General features: G+C 42.9%; 1 protein-coding gene across 2 annotated transcripts in view; it reads right to left on the bottom strand.

The window, feature by feature from the left end:
* snx29 (sorting nexin 29) overlaps positions 1-24,834 on the bottom strand; it is a 130,818-nt gene that overhangs the window by 50,429 nt on the left and 55,555 nt on the right. For both annotated transcript variants that reach the window (XM_062414361.1, XM_062414362.1), the window contains exon 15: positions 14,697-14,803. In XM_062414361.1, coding sequence (XP_062270345.1) covers positions 14,697-14,803 — 107 coding nt within the window. The remainder of the gene's footprint in view (positions 1-14,696; positions 14,804-24,834) is intronic.

Raw genomic sequence — 24,834 nt, 5'->3', positions numbered from 1 at the left:
CCCTCCAGTTGCCATGACAACCCAGTTTAAAAAAAACAGAAAGCAATGCTACGGTACAGTAGAAGAGCTGGCCCGACCTCCGTGGAGCAGACGGCTGCTGAGTGCAATGATCTTACAAATATTTCTCCCTCTGGAAATACTACTGGGTTCAACAGTGACATTTTGAATCGAACATCATTTAGATACACAAATAAATCCTGACAGTAAAAGTTGACATTTAAAAACAAAGGAGAAACATAAAAAATAGTCTACTGTATGTAAAAAAAAAAAGAAAAAAGAAAGTGATTCAAGGTGTAATATAAAACAAAAGGCCATATTAACAAGCTGTAGCTCTTCCGGCAAGATATTCAGAGGGAGAGTAAACAGATAATTCTTCATTCTCACATTAAGTATTCAACAGCACACAGACAAGACAACAGGAGCACAGCTCACATTCTGAATAAGGAGGCGTGTTGTGTTTGGTTACAAATGTGATCAGAAAAATGCTAAGATCTTTTGCCAAACTGAATGGCTAAGTCAGGTGGAGATGCCACAATGTTGCTCGTATGTTCAGATGACACCGCTTACAACTAACTATATTTAGGAGGAGCACAAGCGAGGTTTTAGACTTTCATCTGTGTGATTTTTATCAACACAAACCAGAACCAGAATAGCCACCCTGCGGTTGTATGCCTCCGCCCACGAGTGCAGTTTCAGTCTATATTTTTCCCCAACTCAGATAAGGTCACCTTGAACTTGGACCCCTGAAATATTATCATTTAACCTTGGAGTCCAATCGACAACTGTACAAAAGTTGAAGAAATGCCAAATGTTCAAAAGGCCAAACACACGTGAGGTCACCCCGACTGTGACCTTTGGCCACCAAAATCTAATAAATGAATGAGAGTCTAAAGCTGTGTCACAATTCAACGGCCACATCCTTCGAAGGCTGCATCACAGCAGGAGGACTAGACTGTCCCATTACTAAGGCTCCTATAAAAGAGGCGGGACAAATGTGTCCTTTCATCCCAGACAAACCAGGGCTTGAACTGGTGAATCCTGCTCAGCCTCTCCCAACTTATACCAGGATTCATCGCGCGAGGTAATCCTCAAAGCCTAAGATTCAGGCTTCGACTCAACCGCACAGCTAACGGTGAACATGTTCAAAACGTTCTTGTGTTGTCCAAATGCCTCTCTGTTGCAAGGCGACAAAAGCAAGCGTATGACAAGATATTGGCACTGATTGAGGGGATCTCCTCTGTAGAACAGACCGTCTCATTTCAGTTCAGCTTTTGCTACAATGAAGAGGTTTAACAGAGGATAAACTACCTGTTTGTTTTGTGTATCTGTCCGTCTTTGTTACTCCGCGCTTTAACTGCAGCTGCGATGTTATCAAGTGAATTACAATGTGTGGGTCCATAGGCTGTTAAATCTCTGCACTGTCAGACACGACCCGAGCTCTACGGGCGGTAGATCATCCACAGGAGAAAATCAATGAGCTGCAACAAGTCTGGGAGCTTTGGAAGGGTCCTCTTCAGTCCCTTTGAAGCTGATCAGAGGGATAATCAATTATACACTTTCGGATAATAATGAAGTGAAATAACGTTTGTTTTGTTTGAACGAGAATTTATGTATTTTTCAACCTGGTCCCTAAGTTTATAAATGTGGCAGATTCACAATACCTGGAGTGAGTCACTCCGACACTTTAGTTGATGCAGTAAGATGGAGTTGGAAGCGTGAGTGAGAGAGTTTGGGTTATCCTGAGAAAAACTATGATGTACGAATCTTACTCTGACGAGGACAATGTCGATGAAGCATTTGATGGCTGTCCCTTCTAGTTTGAGTACACGGACAAAAAGCGCCTACAAATCGAAGCGTGAAGGAGGACTGATAGAGGTGTCAAGCAGAGTCGGGACAACGACCTTCTCCTCGATTCTCTTAGAGCGAGACATGGCTAATTTTCTCGAGATTCTTAGCGAAGATCCAAAACAGTGGGAGCCTTTTTTTGGGCAAAATAAAGCCCATTTGGAGGACATGTCATTGACTGTCACAGTTGCCCCATAAGATTACAATGTAGCCCATGCTGACGTTTTGGGAATCCTGGCAGAGATGATCTACTTGACTGATTCCAAATGTTAATTTACACCCTCACATTTATAAACACAGTGCCCAGATTGAAAAAAAATACTGAAATTACCCTAATAACAGACTTATTTTAATTTGAAAACCACACTTGACAAAGATGGGTGCTCTTCAGCTGGGAACAAAGACATCTAACCATTTGGGTTCAGTTGATCCCCAGTCTGGCCACTTTTTGCTTTGCTCACTCTTAACAGACATATCAGTGTGCCCAGTCAATATCGACTGCCACTCTAAACAGCAGAGACGTTGGATATCTCAGGATCAGATATGGTGGCAAAGCAATAAAGTACAGCTGATGGTAATCTTTGAACATAAAACACGAACGGCTCAAGCTCAGAAAACTAATCCCCCCCAAAACAACCTGACATCTCAATGTGTGTCCTGGAACAACCCTGATGTTTCAATACAAAAAAAAAAAAAGCGGACTCCCAAACGCACACTTTCATAGACTTGTTTCCGGTCCAACGGGCGCTCATTACTTCCCAGCGTTTTTCCACTTGGGGGACAGGGAGCGGTTACGGCCGAAAAAGCACTCCTGGCTGTCCTCAACACACCAGCCATTTATCATGCATTTATTTAGCCGCCACAACTCTTAAATAGGACTTTATAAAAGAGGGAATTCATTTTCAGCGTGACGAAACCCAATTAATTCTCAGTGAGAGGGAGCTAATCAGTTTGTCATTCTTTGGCAGCGCATTTGTGTGTGTGTGTGTGTGTGTGTGTGTGTGTGTGCGTGTGGGTGTGGGTGAATGTACAGTATAGTATGTGTATGTGAGGGCATTGCTTAGTGTGAGAGCGGCAGTCTATATTAAGCACTGGCCTCTGTGGCTACGCGCTAGTGTTGCGAATTTGTTTAAATGGTGAAGTTAATGTCCTGTGCCGTTATTAACGCAGGGTCACAGCCAGGTTTCAGTGTTCACTCGCTCAGCCTCGGACCCGACATGCAATGGGCATTATTCAGCCTCGAGCTGGACAGAGGGCCACCAAGAGGCTCGCTTCAGGCTTGCGACAGACGGAATAAATCGTAACTGCGGGACCGGGGTTAATTAATGTCTGCGTAAATTCTATCCACACGAGGAAAATAAATGATAGAAATAGAGATCAGTGCGGAGAAAAAAGTGGTGACTGCGAGCTGGAGGGCTGTGTCAGAACGAGTTTGTTCTGAGTCTTACATGATTGTTCATCAAATATAATGAATACAAAAGGACAACATGACAAACAATGACATGAATTGAATCCAAACGAAAATGGCATTCAAACAAACAAACATTAATGAACATGCCGGGGGGACAATTTGTATTCCAACCGGATAGCTCAACAAGTGAGTCTTCTCCTGACACACACAACTGGAACTTTCTTTCGACCTGAAAGTGATGGAATGGATTACAATTTCTTGCAAGCTTTCAACGCGAAACCAGAAAAACATCCCGATGAACCTGACAGCTCAACAAGTCAGCAAAGCATGGAGCCGCTGTTTTCTTGTGCTTTAGGCCACAGCTGAGCCGGAGCCTGGAAGCCCCGGCTGTGCTGCTCAGCAGGGAGCTCCCAGGGCCATCCCACGATCAAAGCTCAGGACAAAAGTGACCCCACTGTACTGCCAGAGGAGCCGCGCATAGCAAATTCAGCAACTTAGTCAACAAATCGCTGCAGTCTTTTTGAAAACTGGGCATTTATCCGAGCTCGGTTCTTGGAAAAAGCAGTGGAGTTTCTTGCAGCTTGTTTATAAATAGGTCAATGCATTATTTTAAGGAGGCACAATATCTTTGACTTGAATGGAAACTTCAAGTTAAATGTGCTAAATAACTTCAGCCACTAGGAGTCTCCCGATCAAAACAACGTTGACCTAGTTTGGTTATGTCAGGAGGCAGCTTGGGATCATGGGAGTTGTTGTCTTCGCCACCATTTCCGCGACTAATTGGCTAACAATTTGACCCGGATGTTACAGCAGAGACGAACAAGCTGTGGTTAAGGTTAATCTGTCTCAATTAAAAGACGATCAAAATAAAGCTTCCTGTTACTTTGGATAAAATTGAGGATTTTCCCGTGTTGGAATATTGGTGGAAACATTTTGGATAATGTAAGTACACAACTCAACAAAATATATAATATAGTCTGATTTGGTTTTAAACGTTTGAATGAAGAATTGCTATACATTTTGAAAGGGAGTGACTCTAACCCACCCGCTGTGGAGCAACAATTGCAACTCATACTTAGGGATGCATATTCACATCACACATGCACTACCACTAAATGCTGCTCTACTGATGGCCAGCTGCTAGTGAACATATTCGAACAATGCACGTCTCAAAATATCTTTAAAAGATATTAAAATTACATTTTGAAACATTTTCTGAGGAAGGAAATGCATTCAACACATGTTACAGCGGTCTATGAATGATACAAACTATGTGTTCTACTAATACACCGTCAGAGTACATGACTCCACAAAGTTAATTTGCCAAATCTTAAGTATAATTGCTCAATTACTTTCCTTATGTAGCCGTACACAGACCGATTGATTGCATTTACTTGAGTTGTCCTGCTGAAGACTGGGTTCTGAAATCATATTTTAAATAAGAGCGGATAAAGACATATTTCCTTTAGTAATAATTTTGTTATACAACAAATTAGTCTGGAGAACAATTTCAAATCAAAGTATAACTCGCACCATGTTGTTTCAGGGGGAACGAGTTCCTCTTAATTTATTTCCTTCTCTGTGGAACTGATATAATTTGTACTGCACCCAGTATTAAACATCTAAACGGATGTCTTCGAGGTCTGAAACAGAACCGTGAAAGTAAGAAAATAACTATAATCTGACCTTGTTAGCACATCCTCTCCCAATCTGATTAATAATGACAAATGCACTGTGCGCTGCGTGCTCTGCAGCCAGCATTACCCACTATCTATGTTGGCCACTCTCTAAGTAACAAAGATAAATTGCTATCATTTATTTCAGCCAACCCTGCAAAGTGCAACTGTGCAGCTGAAAACGTAAATAAAACCTGATGTACAGTGTGAAACAGACAATAAAGTGTCTCTCAGGACCAACACAACAAATAACAACACATCTTCTATAGGGTTAAAAACGCAATTTAAGCTGCAAGCAGCGTTAAACAGGCCCTCGCTCCCGCGTGCATGTCAAGGGTACAGGCAGGATGCTTGTTGACAAGGCTGCGTGCTTTGGCTGTACCATTAGACCCTAAGTAATTGAGTCAGATGTAATTTCTTGCGCTGGTGCAGTGCAGCATAATGGATCGCACATCCCATGTCAATATCTGTGTCCACTATGGGGCGGGAGAAGGTGTGCACTTAAACATGCGTTTTGTTCATGTGTACAACATGAGACCAGACTATGAAAATGGCATGTAGATGGAATAATGATTTGGAGGGTCCTTCCAATTGCCAATAGGTGGCGCTATGAATATTGACATGTAGATTACTTCAGGGCAAGACTGTTGTCAAACATGTGAAGTTTAGGGCAGATATGAGCTTGTACTGTGAAGTTAAGACAACTTCCTGTGTCATGGCCAGATATCAACATTTTTCAAGTCATGCTACAGACAACAAAACAACATGTCTTAAAGATTTGTCATCTCAAGATTGCACACAGGGAATTTGAATTTGAAGGAGTTCATTAAAAAACAAAACCTTTTCTCTCACCAAAATGAGCGCCTTCCTTTTGGGTTAAAGCTATGGTCCCTCAAGGCTTTTTTGTGCGTCAAGTCACCCCCAAAATAAAAAACGTACCCCCCCCCCCCCCCCCCATAATAAAAAAACACAATCCAATCCACAATCCCGTAAATCCTTCAGTTTCTAGAGAGCCCTTGCCAAACAGGCCCTAATAATGGATCAAATGGAAAAAAATGAAAAAGACACAAACTCACTAATTGGATAAAGTTCGCACATAGTGATATTATCAATAATTGTCTGTCAGATGCTGTATTTAGAGTTAATGTATACAATTTGAGGTAATGATCTGATAAGACTGTATATGAGACAAGCAGAGCAGTGATGCAGAGTGTTGTTTGTGATCAGACGCTCTGTCTCCGCTGCAGGGCTGGTTTACTATGATGCAACTGTCTGCACTGGAGGAGTCATTACAGCAAACTGCCACCCAAGTGATGGTGACCAGCACGCTCCCTCACACACACACACTCTCTATACGCACTAGTCTTCAAAGACATACACACACAGTCTCCTCCTTCACGCAACGCTTTGTCATCCACGCCTCCTCTCTCCAGATCTTTGCAGAATCAAGTCGAGTCGAGTCCACTCCTCTCCTCTATGATCTAATCTGAGCCACACCAAGCTGTGCTGGCCTAAATACAGAAGCCCTGGCTGAGCTGGAACACTACAACCCTACAACCGCCCCCCCCCCAAAAAAAAGAGACAAAAACCGTGGTACATCTGACTCAAAACCCTATTCGACTGGTGTGGAGCCATATGAGGTCAAGAAGAAAGTGAGGATATCAAACCCTGTCAGTGTTCACACATACGGACAAGTCAAGGTCAGGGGAGAGCTGATACCAGCACAGAGTCATGTGCACTGGAAACATTAACTCGCCATATTAATTCTTTCTGCAAATTTAGTATTCAAGCTATATGGTTTGAGCTAAAATCCAGAATAATTTGAATAATATTGGGTGACTTTGGACCTTTCCCTCTGCAACTGCGATGCATCTTGCTGATTCCTAAGCAAACTTGGTGGAAGGATGTTATATACGTTTGCGAAGCAAAAAAATGTACTTTCTTCAAAATTGCAAAATTTAGGATTTCTAAATGTTCACCTATTACTCAGACAGGTATATTTAAGGGACTGATATTTTTTGTATTTATATTTTTTTGGAGCAGATCCAAATATGAATTTGATCTAAATCAAGATCTGGATTTAAATCATTTAAACACAGTTTCATAAAGGGACTAGAAAATTTCAAGGTTTCTTAAAAAAAAAAACTGAAATGTCCTTGGGGCAGATTCTTTGTTTTAAATATACTTCCTCTCTTTTCCAATTCCCCCCCAAAATGAACGTGCTGTGACGTTACGTAAAAAAAACCAAAGGCAGATGGTTCTTGGTGTTTGTATTACAGCGGGTAACATTTCCAAGTGGGCAGGAGAGCGTGACTCAAAGGAGAAACTCTTCCATCCTTTTTTATATTTATGGCACAAGAGAGACCTGGTTCAAAGGTTAATTTAAACATGCTAAACTGGGTGAGACCTCAACTCCAACATGTCCAACACTGGGACACTCTGTGGATCTAAATGCAGCCCGTGCCTCTGACTCACTTCATCACAGCTGCTCCTAAACATGAAGAACACGGCGGAAAGACGGAGGGTGTGGGGGGGAGGAAGAAAAAAAAAAAGAGTGTGAGAGCAGATCGATATAGACACCACAAGCTGTGCTGTCCACTCTGAAAGGAGGAGGAAAAGAAAAGATGGAAAGAGCGATAGAGAGAGATGAGTTAAGTAATGTGATTGTGTGAGAGTGGCAGATGGAGCAAAACAAAAAAGACAGGGATGGCAGTTTATAGAGAAAGGCTAAAACTGGAGACTTTGTACAGACGTGGCTGTTTGTCACCGACGCGTCACACGAGCACTTGGATCTCTCACTCCTGGGTTATGTAGTAATATGACTTTGAAAGGCTGCAGCTGTGAAAACATTAAAGTACAGCCTGTCAGCTTTCATTTTGGGCTGTTTTCAACACAATGCAGATTAACATTCAGGGAACTAAAACCCTCTCTCTGTCCATGTTCCCCCCGTTCCATGCATGCCAAATGTATTTGGACAGATTAAGATTAGTTTACATTCAAAAAGTCACTTTCACCGTGAGGAGCCAAAATGTTAATATACACTGGCAGGAGCCTTGTGGAGACTGGGGATTAAATGGCAGCTGGTAGTTATGGATTATGGCTGCACATATATATATACAAGTGGAAGACCGGCGTCAGAGTGATAGTCAACATTAAAAGTAGTTGGTGTCTTATTGAGTCTTTCTGAAGTAGCACATGTTTAACTATGAGCTACATTTTTATAACACCTTTCAAAACAAAGTTACAAGGTGCTTTACAAGTTAAAAATGAAAAGGCCATCAAAGTAGGCAGTTAAAAATCCAAAATCTGAAACAATTAAAAGCAAGATAAACAAAGATAAGCAAGATATAAACAATTTTATAAAATGATAAAAAAAAAAGACGGTTTGATCAGAACTAGGATCACATTGGAGTTATTTTCTAGCAGACCTTCACTCCCACTGCAGAGCTTCAATAGCAAGATGCATGACTTCAAGTGTATTTCACCCCTGAGCTCGATGAGCTGTATGATTGTAACACACATGTATATGTGCTCCGTAGCTGGAACATTAAGATTTAATACTGGTTTAACGATCCCACTTTATTCAGTGTCTTCAATGATTCATCCCAATAGGAATCAAATGCTCACAAATTGGGATTGAAACCATTGCAGCAAGCAGCTTTTAAACCCGAAGCTATTAGAGAGAGTGTGTCAGCCCCCTGGTCTGAAAGGGTATTCTCACACGGAGGCAAAAAAAAGCAAAAAATATTTTGTGGAAAGGAGAATTTAATCAGGCAGTGGAAGGCGTTTTTACTCGCAAACACTTCAAAGAAGATCCACCTGCATTATTCTGAGAAGAATACCATGCATTATGCAGTGTTTTGACTTTCCGAGGGTCACATTAACATGCGTTACACAGCAAAGACAACGGGCATCGTAAACGCACATGGGTTCATATTTCCCTGGCTATTACTGCGTCTTCCCTCTGAACAGCGGAGACTCTGAGTCGGTGGCTTGTAATGGTTGTACTTGTTCGTGATGTTGTTTATGGTTAATTAATGAGCTTGCGGATCAAAGGGAGAATCCCTGATCCCACAGGAAGTTTCAACCCATATTTCGTCTCTATCCTCTTCTGCCTATTCTTATCAATACCACACAGCAGGGGGTGTACAAAAAATAAAAATAATAATCATACAGAATGGGAAAACAAAACAACAAACCAAAAATATGACTAACTGTAAACGTGTACTCACAAGACTTCTGATGTAGTTAGAGTTTGTTTGTTTATTGGATGTGAGGTTAGGATGATGCAGCCTGTGAGCTGCAGACGAGTTTGTTTACAGCGGAGGAGGATGTACCCTGAAGTACATTAATGATTGAGGCCCCCACTGATGATTTCAAATGGCAGGTGCCTTCAGTGACAGTATATGGTTCTATAGGTGAAACAGGCAGCAGCACACATGCATGAGTAACAGCTGCTTGCATTACATTCAGGTCTGGCTGAGGGATGTGTGATCTACTTTTCAAATGAATCTGACATTTACAATAGTTTAATAATGAGGATCAATCATGAAACAACAAGATGGCCGTGCTGACTGGCCAAATCATATCACCACCGAACAGCATAATTTTATTCCAGCCAATCAGCAACAGGGATGTTCATGCTCTGAAACAGCATTTTTAATTGGAACGGTCATAATCAGTGCTTACAAACAGTACAGGCCGTTTCTCAGTTGAGGTGGATCAGTGGTCACATGACCTGAGTATGGATTTTTATTATGAAACATTATAAAAGGTGGTTAAATATGAAGTAATATGCTGATAGTTATATTTAGTCAGACATACAGAATTCTCCTGGGGCCACCTTTTCTAATAATTCCACTTTGGCTTGTAGAGTATAATTCAGCCCACTTGTAGGCCACATTTATAGGTTCTTAAACGATGAGGAGCCGTTGAACGTCTCTTTCAGATTTCCGGTGAGTTTGAAAATCTAAAGAGCCTGAGGAGGGGGCGGTCTTTAGTCTTAAATCCACTTCATCTAAAACCACCGGGGGCTCTTTCGCTACAACAGCCTTCTCCATCATTTTCATCTCACTCAAAATCCACTGATTAATTTATCTCAACAGTTAATTCTACGTACGACAAATGGACGACGACAACATCCTGATATCTTGCTACCAGAGGAACGAAAAAACACCACGTGACACAAAAAATACTTTAGTTTCTACATGGACTATAAAATGTGAAGGGGCTGCTGTGTACTGTGTCCCCTCAGCCTGACACCAGCAGCCTGTGAGCGCCGATTGGAGGACGTGCTACATCACTACCTGCCCACCCTGTCCTCGCCACTCCGGCCTCACCGATCAATGTCATGCAGCTTCGCCGTTTCATAGAAACCTCTGCGGACACGTTAACTGTGTTATGTAATTTGTTTTTACTACTCACGCACACGGAGACAAACAACAATGCAATAAAGATGTAAATTGAAAAGCGTATGTGTCTATGCCCTGGAGTTGTAGTAGTTTCACTTCCTTCCCTCTGTGATTTGATTTCTCTCTGTCTTTCTACATTCATCACTCCATTACCTTTTCTTTCATTTCTGACCGGCATCGCTCCAATGGGATTATGCCGTTAGTGCCCCACCCACTTAAATCTAGCATCCATGCAGATTTTTGTGAGAAACCCCGACTCATCCATACAGGAAATTTACCCAACGCACACAAACCGTACCAACTTGTCTCTGCCACGGCTGAGAAGATAAGGAGGAATAAATAAATAGATAAAAGGAGAGAGGGGAGAGGGTAAGAAGCACGAAGAGGAGAGTAAGAGGGCGGCAGTGGAACATCAAGGAATTATCAAAGTGTAAAAATAAAACACTTCCTCCACAAGTCACTGGCGTGTATCAGTTCATGGTTTTCATCTGATCGGTTAAGTAACAGCACACAGGTGGAAAAAAGCTTAAATAAGAGATGATGAAAAATATAAACATATAACCGCTACACTTTACCCAATAAACCCTATGTCCACTTTCGAAATCACAGGACCTACGTGTCATTAAACAGGTGGATGACACCTGCAGGATATAAGGACGTCACATAGTTGTCCATGTAGGATCCATTTTACACCTGAAAGTACCAAGCTTCATGTCTCTTTTCATATTGTTTACATTTGATCCGGTTAGTTTTGGCTCCACATTGGAATTTAGGAAAGAAGAGTTGTGTATTTCACACATACGTCTTCTAGTCATTACCTATTTAGGCTGCATCTACCTTAACTTGACATTGATTGGTTTGTAAACAGAAGCGCGTCTGATATCGGAGTGTTGACTATCCAGTGAGTTGTCGTGTTTACATCTGAACCAGTTCATTTTGGTGATTTTGTTGCCAATGCCATATCATTATATTATTATTACAACCAGATATAAAAGACTTCAAGAGCTGAGGTGAAAACCAAAACAGAGCTGTAAAGAAAGTGAGTATTTCATTTGAATTAATAGAGAGTATAGAAACACAAATGAATGCTGGTGAAAATAATTTAGTTTCAAGATCAACTCGATGCTTTGTTTAATCAAGTCCAGTGCACATTGCAAACCTGCCCGTTTGTTTGGGCTGTGATGATGCTGGTTGCAGATTCCTTACTAAAACTGTAAAAGTGACCTGCACTAATTGAGCTGAGGAGATTTCAGTTCACAGAATCCTGAAGCTGCACCTCCACTGCAGCAAAAATAATCTGTTGATGCCATTGTCGTTATCGACAGTATACACGCCATGTGAGAAGGCGCTAAGATAAGTGGTTCTTGCGATATACGTGTCACAGTCAAACAGACAGCGATAGAGGTTGATGGGTTTTCAGTTGATTCTGCTCCCCACAAGTGGCCAGAATATCAGCTATGGGTATTTTATAACCTGATAATCAGTAGATGTCAATGAAAGGGAAAAAGATATGGCCCATGGATTCTCTTTTTTTCCAATCCAAATCAGTAAAATTACAGCTTTTATGAATTTCTATGCCTCATCAGTATCTAAAGCATGAGATGTGATGGCTTGAATGCTGTAATCAGTAGTTTCAGTGGAACCAGTGATATAGGGATACATTCAGTGAAAGGCTGTGGCTGCACAGTGTCCTGCAAGGCACAAAACCAGTCATCAGCAGAGCTGCACTGTGGGTTTACAGCAAACCCCAACAATTCAGAGGCCACACAACACATGTTCAAGGTGTGACAGTAGCCAGGGGGAGAATCTCCGTGCACAGTTCAGAAACTGACAGGCCAGATGAACAAACAGGGACGGGGCAGGAAAAGAGCATCAAGCCATTTGAGACTTGGCTCAAACATAAACAAAGTCAAAGTCGATAAAACGCATTAGCATCATTCAATTAAAACTGATGGGGTCACAAACCGCGGTGTATTTTCCAGGTTAATGAAGGCTGAGCCACTGGCCAATATTTATTTGTGTCTGGCAGGTCTGCATGTATCCAACAAGGCTTTAATGTGACATTTTCAGAAATCAATAACTTGTTGGGTCAGATTTCCCCTCAGCTGCTGGAGCAAGGCGGCTGAGTCAGGAGTGTCAACAGCTGCTCATGTATATCACAAGATTTCATATCGGGATGAGGATATGACACACACACACACACACACACACACACACACACACACACACACACACACACACACACACACACACACACACACACACACACACACACACACACACACACACACACACACACACACACACACACACACACACACACACACACACACACACACACACACACTTATTTAAAAGAAGTTTTTCTAAGCTTTTTTGAAGAACACAATGTGCTTGAACAAGGAAACATTTTCAAATTGTATTTGGTGATGTGTGGATGGCGTTTGAAGCCAAGCTATAGAGCTATAGAGTGTGCGCCTTACTCAATCAGATATGGTGCATGGATCATGGATATACAATTGTCCCCTTAATGGCCCCCGATTTAGACAAATCCTAGATCCGCCACTGGTGAGCAATAATGAGAACATCCTGTATGTCTCGTTGGCAGCACGTCTTTTCTTTTCTCTCCTCCAGCTGCAAACACTTCAACAGTTTACACTATTTCTGCCAACTGGACGACTTGATTTATATCAGGGACAAAGAACAAACACCTGTGTTCTATATGACAAGCGGATTTAGCCCGGGACAGGAAGACAGCCTGCAGCGCGACTGTGTCCCACCGCCCTCCTCCAGGCTCACTGTGAAAACCCGCTCGAGACTGACAGCCAAGCAAATGAACAAATAAATAAGTAAACACCATTTAAAATGCATCGCACATACACGTGCATGGATAAGTGAAAGCATAGTTTGGCCGAACACAGGCAGAATTATTTCTTATGAAAGCCATGCTTTAATAATTCACGTTGACCCCCCCCCCCCCCAACACCTCGCTACACATTAGAATAAACACAAGGTGCCTTTATTGTGCTCAGACGCTGTAACTCTCTCTGGGAGCACCGCTGCCTCATTGGTCAGTCTAATAGGAAACTGGACAGCGCTCCCATCATCGCTCGTGCAGCTGGCAACAATAGGCCTGATGTCCAATTATTAGAGCGCTTCACCAAGCACTGCAATCAATGTATTTGAGAAGAGCCTGCTCTGGCAACAATAGAACCAGAGCTTAAATCAATGCAACCGAAGAGTACAATTCGCTGCTTTATTCAGATTAAGCGGATCGTTCAGAATTTCATATTCCTCGCACGGCTCTCACAGGCCGAAAAACTCAATCTTTTTTTCTTTCTTTAACTTTGCCTGTGAATGTAACAAATGCACTAAACGCACAGATCTTGGCAACATTAGGGAAGTCATTAGCACATATAAATTCCATTACTGTCAACAAACACGACTATTGGCCCCTACGCAGGTTTTTGTTTCGCTTGGCAGCAGGTTGGACATGAACAGATATTTTAGAGAGGATATTTGCGTTTGTGCCACTGACAGATGACAGAGAAATATTGACTTCATCTTTTTCAGTAGAGCAAACAAGACAACCCTGAATAAACTAAAGAGCAACGTGACTTGTGTGGTTGAAGTTTTGATAAATGTTTATTTTTTCTTAAAAAAGATGCATTGAAGGCTAAAAGAAAAAATTTAGCAAACGCAGTTGTGCAAGAGGCCACTTAGCTTAGCTTAGCATAAAGAGTAAGGGGAGACAGCTAGCCTAGCTCTGTCAAAGAAATCGAATAAAGCCCACCTACCATTTATTTATTAGTTTCATCAATTAAAGCTTGTTTTATTACTACATAGAGTGTATATAAAGATGGACGACAAAACAGCTCCATAAAGCGAACCCAAAGTATCTCATCACCCCCTAGTGGCTGGCTGCAGTGTCGATCCTACATGCTAGTGGCATATGGGCCGAACTACAAAATCAAAGATGGTTTCTGTCGTGTCAGTGGAACCTCAATACCATGGTTCCATCCCCCACTGCAACATGCACAAGATGGCAGCTTTCGTATCAGAGATATTTGGGTCTCATTTCTTGATAGTGGGAGGAAGTTTAGACGTGTCGGCCATCTATATATACAATCTATTATTTACTTCGTATTGAAACTCAAAAGTAGAAGACACAATTAATCAAAATGTAAATAATAATACAATACAATGTTGGAACTGTTCCTTTAAGTGCTATTGTTTGTGCTGGCAGCAGGAGCAAAGCCCACCGGTATATGAGACAAGTTGTGGAACACACAACTGTGGGTTAGGAATCAGAACTAATTCACAGTGAGAAACAGAGAGTAAGACAGAACTCACCTCTATGAGTTTGCGTTCATAGCTGGCAGCGAGCTCCTCGATGTCGCCCATGCACTTGTTCTGCGGCACAGGGGTCTGCTCCTCTTTTGATGGCAATATGGACAGGGCTGAACCAGAAGGAGAGAGAGAGAGCACACGGTTACATTTAGACCTACACCGTAACAGCAAGCACCCAGTTTTAGAACGGCTCTAATTCCAGGAAAAACATTTCCCATAAATTTTCTCCACAGAGGTTTCAGAAAATCTTTATAAAAAGATTTTAAGCCTGGGAGAGATAATTCAAACATTTCTTTCAGAAGAAATAAATAATTGGAAAACAAACATAAAGGCAAAGGTACAAGACCGTGTACATGATTATTTGAAGAGACACGTATCCCATAATCCCCTTTCCAACGACAAAGCGTCTTCTCCAAACTGTATTTTGCATGTAGTTGCAATAACAGGTCACAAACACATTCTGTGCAGACAACTATATACAGTGGGGTTTGTGTAAGTCATACATTGTGTTATCTTGTGTGTCGAGTTGTGACACCTTCAGCTGTTTGATGCTTTTGTTTTTCGCAGCGAGAAACAAATACACAGGGAGCAGCAGATCTATAACACTAATATACACATTACCGGCCAGGAAAGAGCCATAATTTCCCATTTTATTAAATCAATGTCAACACACTGAAGTGGACACGAGTCATGCGCGTCATAAAAAACCTATAGCCACGCAGGGAAGGCGCACAAAGCCACTGACTGACACACATTAGCACACAAATCCTCCAGGACGCACACTTCCTGGTAACGTACAATATAAAACGCTGCAGCGCTCACATTTGTCTTTCTGAGAAAAACCTCTTTCCGTTCTGTCAAGATGATAAACTCTTCCCTCCCAGTCGCCTCTTCTACTCTGACTTTGTGTTGAGACAAAGTGTATTGTTTCTTTGCAGCGCTGTAGCTCACTAATCAGCTGAAGTCACGATGAAGGAGCCTCAAGCGCCGCTCCTGAGCCCATGAACATCAACTAATCTGGTTCCAACCTAAAAAAAAAAGAAAACTTGCAAAACTAGGAAAGTGGAAGTTCTTCTGCTTCCACCACACACACACAGCTAACAGCTAGACAAACACACTGAGGCAAGGAGGTTGGAAGAGAGACGGACAGAGGGGAGTGATCTGAGCAGAGGAAGAGAAATTCAGCATGTCCGCCTGCAGCGCAGAGCTCAAATAAACTTGTGGTGATGGCTCATTGGGCAGAAGTTATAGACAATATAGTGATGGGCTGAGAGGAGACAAAGGGTGAAGTGTCTTCATGTCGAGACAGAGCGAGGCGAGGCTAACTGTGTTTCCACACAGACAGCACCGTAGGAGGAAGAGCTTCAGTGAATCACAGGCAGGTACAGGTAAACAAGGAAGAGCTCTTACAGAGCAGCATGGCACCCAGCTGGTTTGATGCCTTACTCTGAGGCAACACTTGATGAGAGGATGGGGGGAATCAGAGAAGCAAATCATAAAAATAATGCACAGGCTTTCCATTAGCTCGGTGGAAATCATCATCTCGTTTGAGTGTGAGAGGAGATTTGTTCGAGGAGACACACTCATAGTGAGGCTAAAAGGATGCGTTCACACCAACAGGGATGTGAATCTTTCACACCATGAGATTTCACATGCAAGTACAAAGTCAATACAAAGACACAAAACAGGCTTGAATTTCGATGTTCATGCGAAAGAGCAGCAAATAAACATAAATGATCTTCAGGCCAAACTTGAGCAGGTGACATGACAACATGAACATATAGTGTCAACATGTGGATTGTTTATGAGCTTTTAGAGACTTTTTATCAAAACACATTTCTAAAGCTGTTTCCAGACTTCGCCTTTCACATATGAAGCAAGCAGCAGGAGACTGTCTGGGCCATATGTGTTTTCGCAACAACAAGAAAACATCTGGAAGATTCACGTGGGGGGTAGAGCCTGCATTAGGCAAACCTTAAACTAAACTTAACATGATCTTAAAAATGTCTTCCCCACCCACGTAATGGGGACTTCCCTTTTATCCCTACAAGGAGGAAAAGCCCAAAAATGTGGCTGTGGAAACATATTGAGGTCCCAACAACATGAGTAATACCCGGAGCGCACATAAACAAACCAGACCATGCACACGTATAGAAAATTGTCTGTACCAATGCATGCACTCACACACACACTCACACACACACACACACACACACACACACTCACAGCTGCTGGGGAGTGATGCTCAGTTAGTTTTGTTATTACAGACCAGCTGTTTGAACAATTTCCTCGAGCCAGGAACATCTGTGTCTCCCCTCCGAACCCCCCCCCCCCCCCCCCCGTCGCCCTGTTCGCCCACACACCCGGTGCACGCTGCATTATTAAGAGCCGATCAATGTGACAGCCAACACAAATCCAACTTCGGGGGGGGGGGGGGGACTCAGAGGAGAGGAAAATTGGAATCACACGAGCAAACATCATCCATCCTCTGTGTTTGTGTTTGTATGTGTGTTTGTGTACTGTCCTTATGCCATTGTTCCCATATATGTGCGTATGTCTCTAACTTTCTAATATATATTGTTACGCGTGTGTTTGTTTGTTCATGTGTGTCTACAGGTTGCTGATTGGCCGAAGATAAGCTCAGGGATTGTTTTGGCAGGAGCCAGGATCATGTGTTTTCTCTGTGTCTGTGTGCCTTAGTGCATGTGTGTGCATGTGCTATATAGAACGCCTCATCAGTGTGGAGGTATATATACAGTGGAGGAAATAATTATTTGATCCCTCGCTGATTTTTTAAGTTTGCCCATTCACAAAGACACAAACAGTCTATAATTTTAATGGTAGGTTTATTACAATAGTGAGAGATGGAATATCAAAAGGAAAATCCAGGAAATCACTTTAAATAAAATATATAAACAGACTTGCATTTTATCGAGTGAAATAAGTATTTGATCCGCTGCCAACCATCAACAATTCTGGCTCCCACAGACTGGTTAAATACTCCTTAGATACACTGAAAAAAACATGTTACCTGCAGCAAAGACACCTGTGTGTCAATCAGTCACCAATCACCTGTATAAAAGACACCTGTACATGCATTCATAAGTCAGACTCCAAACTCTCCACCATGGGCAAGACCAAAGAGTTGTCTAAGGACATCAGGGACAAGATTGTAGACCTGCACAAGGCTGGATTGGGCTACAAGACCATAGGCAAGAAGCTGGGTAAGAAGGAGACAACTGTTGGTGCGATCGTTCGAAAATGGAAGACGCACAAAACAACCATCAATCGTCCTCGTTCTGGGGCTCCTTGCAAAATCTCACCTCGTGGGGTATCACTGATGATCTCAAGGCAGCTGGGACCACAGTCACCAAGAAAACCATTGGGAACACACTACGCCGCAATGGATTAAGATCCTGCAGTGCCCACAAGGTCCCCCTGCTCAAGAATGCACATGTACAGGCCCGTCTGAAGTTCGTCAATGATCACCTGAATGATTCAGAGAAGTCTTAGGAGCAAGTGCTGTGGTCAGATGAAACCAAAATTGAGCTCTTTGGCATCAACTCGACTCGCCGTGTTTGGAGGAGGAAAAATACTGACTATGACCCCAAGAACACCATCCCCACCGTCAAGTATGGAGGTGGAAGCATTATGCTTTGGGGGTGTTTCTCTGCTAAGGGGACAGGACGACTTCACCGCATTGATGGAAAGATGGACGGGGCCATGTACCGTAAAATCCTGAGTGACAACCTTCTTCCCTCCGCCATGGGCACTGAAAATGGGTCGTGGATGGGTCTTCCAGCAGGACAATGACCCAAAACATACGGCAAAGGCAACAAAGGAGTGGCTCAAAAGGAAACACATTAAGGTCATGGAGTGGCCAAGTCAGTCTCCGGACCTTAATCCCATCGAAAATCTGTGGAGGGAGCTGAAGCTTCGAGTTGCGAAGCCTCGAAACCTAAAGGATTTGGAGATGATTTGCAAAGAGGAGTGGACCAAGATTCCTCTTGATACGTGCACAAACCTGGTAATTAACTACAAGAAACGTCTGACCTCTGTGCTTGCCAACAAGGGTTTTGCCACCAAGAACTAAGCCATTTATTGGCAGGGGATCAAATACTTATTTCACTCGATAAAATGCAAGTCTGTTTATATATTTTATTTAAAGTGATTTCCTGGATTTTCCTTTTGATATTCCATCTCTCACTATTGTAATAAACCTACCATTAAAATGATAGACTGTTTGTGTCTTTGTGAATGGGCAAACTTACAAAATCAGCGAGGGATCAAATAATTATTTCCTCCACTGTATATAATTACATACGACCCAGGTTATGTATGACACATCCAACAGCTGCAGGACGATTTGCAGGTCATTTCATAAAACTGTTTATCGGAGTGTGCTAATGTGTGTGCATGTATATATGTATGTGTGTGTACGTGTGTGTATATGTGTGTGTGCGTGTATATGTGTCTCATTCCCAGAAGTGAGCATCCCTGTGGTTTTCAACTGAGCGTGTGTGCACCTCTAGAGACGTCTGTCTTATGATCTCAGAGTGTGATATAATGAGCCAGGTTAGTGAGGTAGTCTACTGAGAGATCACACACACACACACACACACACACACACACACACACACACACACACACACACACACACACACACACACACACACACACACACACACACACACACACACACACACACACACACACACACACACACACACACACACACACACACACACACACACACACACACACACACACACACACACACACACACACTTCAGGCGAGCATCATTCACGACAATAGTGCAGTGAGGCTTTACTTCTGCTTTAGTTGCTGCGATGTTTCATGATTTCACTTGGAGATAATGTTAAACAGTTTTTGGACACAAAACCAGTCCATGTTTGACTGGGAACACACTGGGGACAGACGGCACAGTTTGTTGAACAACTGAGACAAATAGTTTGTTATCCATGACTATTTTGAGTTCAGAAAATTTGTCTTGTGCTTTGTGATGTTTGTGACTGGAAAACTTCTTTCTATTGCTATTATTGATTACTCTTCCATTTCGAGAGAGACTAAAACCACTTTGAACATATATCATTATTTAGATCATTTATTTTTTTGTCACTATAACATCATACTGAGAGTCACCATTTGTGTGTTAGGTAAGAGAGATTTTCCGGAGGGGCTGCATGTGAGAACGCAAATGTCAGTTGCTCTGGACATTTGCCAGAGTTCATGACTGAAAGCAGCTTAATAAGATATAAATCTTCAACAGTTCTTTACATTTTCTGGGATTTTTTTTCCATGTTGTTGTTTTGCCTCATGAATGAAAATAGACTAATTCTTCACCGCGGAGCAGATGGACGTCACTGCTCGCCACAGAACAAACTGCTGTCTGAAGCAGAGTCTCTGCCGTTCTTCTGGCCTTGGGGTGCTGAGGGCAAGCTGCTGAAAACTGTCTACAATCTGCAGGTCAGGAGTTCAAGGGAAAAATTCACACACCAGAACCAGAACGGCACGGGGTTGAAAAAAATGAACACGCTGACACACGTCCTCGCTCTGGTGGCCTGCTGTTGCTGCCAGCTGGAATGTCAGGTCTAGAAACGAGAGGTGACAGCCTAATTGAGTTTGACCTTATTAAGAGCGTTAACAATAGCAGCGGGTTCATATTCAACCGACTCTGTAACAAGCTCAAGGAAAGCAGATGGCGTGACATGAGCCCATCAATTAAAATACCACCGGGTAGTATTTATAACTCAAAATAACAGCTTTAAAATCATTTTGATGGTATAGAACCTTTGTAATAGGGAGAATGGCATGTCTGTCATTGCCAAAGCGCCCCCAGGAGGCCTGGAAGAGAACCATGTCCCTCTGGTGTACCGTGCTGGGACATTACTCCATGCTTTACAGCCTTACTCACACATCAACAACCACATTTGGAGCGAGCAGCTAGCTGTAAGAAACAACTAGCTCATCATTCTCAGTGTGTACGTAATGGCAGAGCGGAAACCAAAGAGGACGTTGTCAGAGGAAAAGAAGAAGAGGAAAAGAATAAGTGAGTAAGAAACGGAACAAGGAGGTATATTGGAGCGTATTTCACTTGATGGCAAGAGCCGAAAGAGGCCAAAGGCTGCAGGACACATGCCAACCTGGTGTTGTGGTTTTTGGACAAGTAAGTCACCCGTTCAGCTTGTTCTCCAAGACTTGTTCTGTTCCGCTTGCTTGACTTTAGGCTGCATCCGTGAAGTTGTGGCTAGTTTACCGCCAGAAGCAGGTTAACCTATTTCAATAGAGGGTAAGCAAAGTTAGCCAAACAATTCGATGTGATTGGATACACATCAAGCTTGGACATCAACTCCTTGCCAGCTGTGTTAGCCTGTACCTGTTTAACCCGCAACAGTCAAGACGTTTTGGAATCTGAAGTCGCAGATTTTTTCCTCCGTTAGCTTGTCGAAACTTGTATAAACGCATCCCACCTGTGTGTGTGTGTGTGTGTGGGGGGGGGGGGGGGGTCAGAGTGTACTGTAGAGTGAATCTCTGTGGCTTTAAAACAGGAAAAGCCGGAGAGCACCCTCGCGGCTTTGAGAGGAAGCCGGGGAGATGCCGGCACAGTTGATTGATGCTGCCCCGTCCATTAGCAGCAAGGAGACGTGGCTCTGCACCGGCAACCCCGAGCACACAGCGGGCTGCAGGGCAAACAAATGTCCATCCCTGCCGCAGCCGGGCGCCTAGCGAGCCCGCTAAATAAAACATGCACCGGGCTCCCACCACAATAGGACTAACGCGCAATCAAGAGAAGCGCTTCTTGTAATGCCGTAACAGCACAAACCCCCGGCTGCCTCTGACTACTGTGAAATTCGGGCTCCTGTGAATCTCGTCCTCCATATCCTATCTTCTTATGAAATCGCTCCGTCCCTCCCAGCTCCTGTTCTTTCTTCTCTCTGTTTTCCTGCGCCTCACTTTATTTCATCTCTTCTAACTAAAAACCATGTCCTTTTTTTGTTTGAGTCTTCTCTATCGATTTCTCTCTTTCTTTTTTTTTTCTTGTCTTAGGTGCATCTCTCTTCTAAACTCCTGTGCGCCCCCACTTCCCCCTCATTAACACCACCTTCATTCATCCTTTCATTTCGTTCCCACTTTACCTTTGATATCTTCCTCAGTCCTTAACCACTCCTCCTCCTCCTCCTCATTGTCTTTCTCTCATCTCTTTCTTCTTTAAAAAAAAATGTCCCCCTTTATCAATCATTCATTACCATTCAATTTCACTTGGCGGCGCACTGTGTAGTCCACTGATCATGCATGTTGGGAACACCAGCTGCATTGCATATCAATGAAAACACACTATTCTCACACGTGCGCACACACACACACACACACACACACACACACACACACACACACACACACACACACACACACACACACACACACACACACACACACACACACACACACACACACACACACACACACACACACACACACACACACACACACACACACACACGTGGGTGCAGCGCAGGCAGACCAACGTCAAAGCCAATTGAGGTTTAGGTTGATCGGTTTGTCATTATGTAAAGACACCATCAAAAATCTGAACAGGAAAAAACCTGTCAACAGCCTGCATCCTTCAAACACAAACACACACACCCACACACAAAGTTGAATTATTCACACACTATACATTGATGATGGGCTGGCTGGGAAGCAGGCAGGCAGCTGGCGGATTAATTAACAAGAGCTAATCAAAAGCAATCTTCTTTCATTTTCTAATCGTCCATAGTTCATTTCTTGCATGCCCCCTCCTCCAGATAACCGAGGCCTTTGTGTATCAGTCCATACGCCTGTTTTGAGTGAGTGTGGTTGTGTGTGCGTGTGCATTTGTGTATGTGTGCGTGTGCATTTGTGTATGTGTGCGTGTGCATTTGTGTATGTGTGTGTGTGTGTGTGTGTGTGTGTGCATGGGGGACAGCAGCTTTGTCCTGCTACACGGAACAAACAGCCGAGGATTTTCAGCCCCAGACGAGGCGGAAGGTGTGGAAATCTCTCTTCTCCTCGCTTTCATGGCTCCAATCCAGGAGCTGTGCATCGGCCCTGCTGATCAGGAGTGGAGAACCACAGGTGTGTTGAGTCTCGACTGGGTTGGTTGATCACACTCAAACACACTCACACAAAAACACACAATCAAGCACAATCACGGACATGTTCCCTGAACCCTGTGCCATGTGCCATGAAAGGATGGGAACAGCGTCTCGTACAGTTTGAGTTCAGCAATTTAGTGATTTCACCTAAAGAAAGGATAAAAGAAGAGATGACGCGGGCAGAGTCCGAGAGCATCTGACTCGCGTCTGAGTAAACTAACAACCAAATGAAACAGATTTACGTGAAATTACGCTGCACTATTCTCATGTTTTCAGTCAATTATCAACTCCCATAAGAATATACCTGCAGCATAGAGCATACACACGCACACGCACACGCACACACACACACACACACACACACACACACACACACACACACACACACACACACACACACACACTGAAGTCTATCATTTGTAACCATCTAGCTGTTTGTGTGTATGCTCCACTTTCGAGTTCTCTTTGTGTTTTTTCCTTTCGCCTGCTCTTGGAAGTCTCCAGAATAGCTCCATCACATTGAACCACCTCTCTCCAGCATCTATTACGATCAAACCACAGGCAGTTTCCAGCCCAGCATAAAAAAACAGGTGAAAAGTGCTTGAAAGCTATTTTTTTTGCCCGCCCGAGAGTATCCTTCCTTTTTTCCTGCACCGCTCACTGGGTCAAAGTACGTCACAGATGACTCTGACTAGAAACCTGAATCCTTTTTTGTCCTGCATGGAAATGTAAAAAAAGACCGGATTCAACACGACTGTGCTTTCTGATTGCAAACTGACCAACTGCTGGATCCCACTCTGTTATTAATGCCAAAGTTTCAGCTGAACTAGAGAGAGCAGGCCTCTATGAGCCAAAGGCGATAGTCCACTTTTCCACCACAATGCATATAGGTTTATTGAGGTCCAAGACATCAGGATCTTCAAGAGCGGCATCAAACTTGTTCATTGAGATTACCACTCTTCATTTTACACAATCTACATGCCCAATGGTTTCCACAAAAATCTCAGCATTATTTCTAATTACAAACACAAAACTTTCACATTCAGTGACCAACTAACCTAGCCCCGGTCTGCATGTCTTTGGACTGTGAAAGGAAGCTGGAGTACCCACGCAGACACAGGGAGAACACGCAAACTCAACATGGAAAGACCCCAGCCGAAACCAGGATTCAAACCGGGAACCGGCTTGCTTTGAGGAGATAGTGCACACTCTTTGGCCCATGCCCCATCTTTTCAAGTAAAAAAAAAGTTCAGTAAATTTTCAGTAATCCTGTCAGACAAACCAATAAATAGAATGACACTCATAGTGTGCATATACCTCAGTTCAAACCAATCGAGATGCACCAAAGTGCAAACTCATAGATATCAGCCTCCTAAATATGCTACATGTTTTTCAATGGGGGAAAAAACGCCTAATCTTGCCATGTTAAATAAAGTGAGAAAAAGATAATCCTGGATCGGCCATCTTAAAAGAATCCACACCCCCACTGTTCTAACTAAGGTATAGTGAAATCCACTCAATAGTTTTTGCATAATCCTGCCAACAGACAAACAGCACTGACACACAGAGGAGGTAGAAATGTGGTAGATGGTGATGGCCGTTCAGAGTCAGGACATTAACCGCCGGCCTGGTGACCTATCAGCAGCAAAAGATGGTCATGACTCATGCAGAACACTTTTGTGTTGTCAAATATTTGTTTTTAAAACCAGTAATCAGATTTAGTTGATGATGAAGATGTGAGAAAGGTCAATAACACATCGCTAATAACAACAGACTCAGCAGTGGCAGGTTTGATATTCTTCTCCAGGCTATTTCAACAACCAAAGCTTATTAACCTTCTTTAATGCTGCATCTATCAATAAGATTAAATCAATATGGGAAAACATTACAAGATGAATCCATTGAGAGAACCCCCTGACTGTGCAGTTGCCTTCAGCTCGACAAACCCTTTTATCGTCTTTAATTAAATTATTTCTATTGAGTC

This window comes from Platichthys flesus, chromosome 20 (assembly GCF_949316205.1).
Source record: "Platichthys flesus chromosome 20, fPlaFle2.1, whole genome shotgun sequence".
Taxonomy (NCBI): domain Eukaryota; kingdom Metazoa; phylum Chordata; class Actinopteri; order Pleuronectiformes; family Pleuronectidae; genus Platichthys; species Platichthys flesus.
This window is presented reverse-complemented; position numbering and strand designations above follow the sequence as displayed.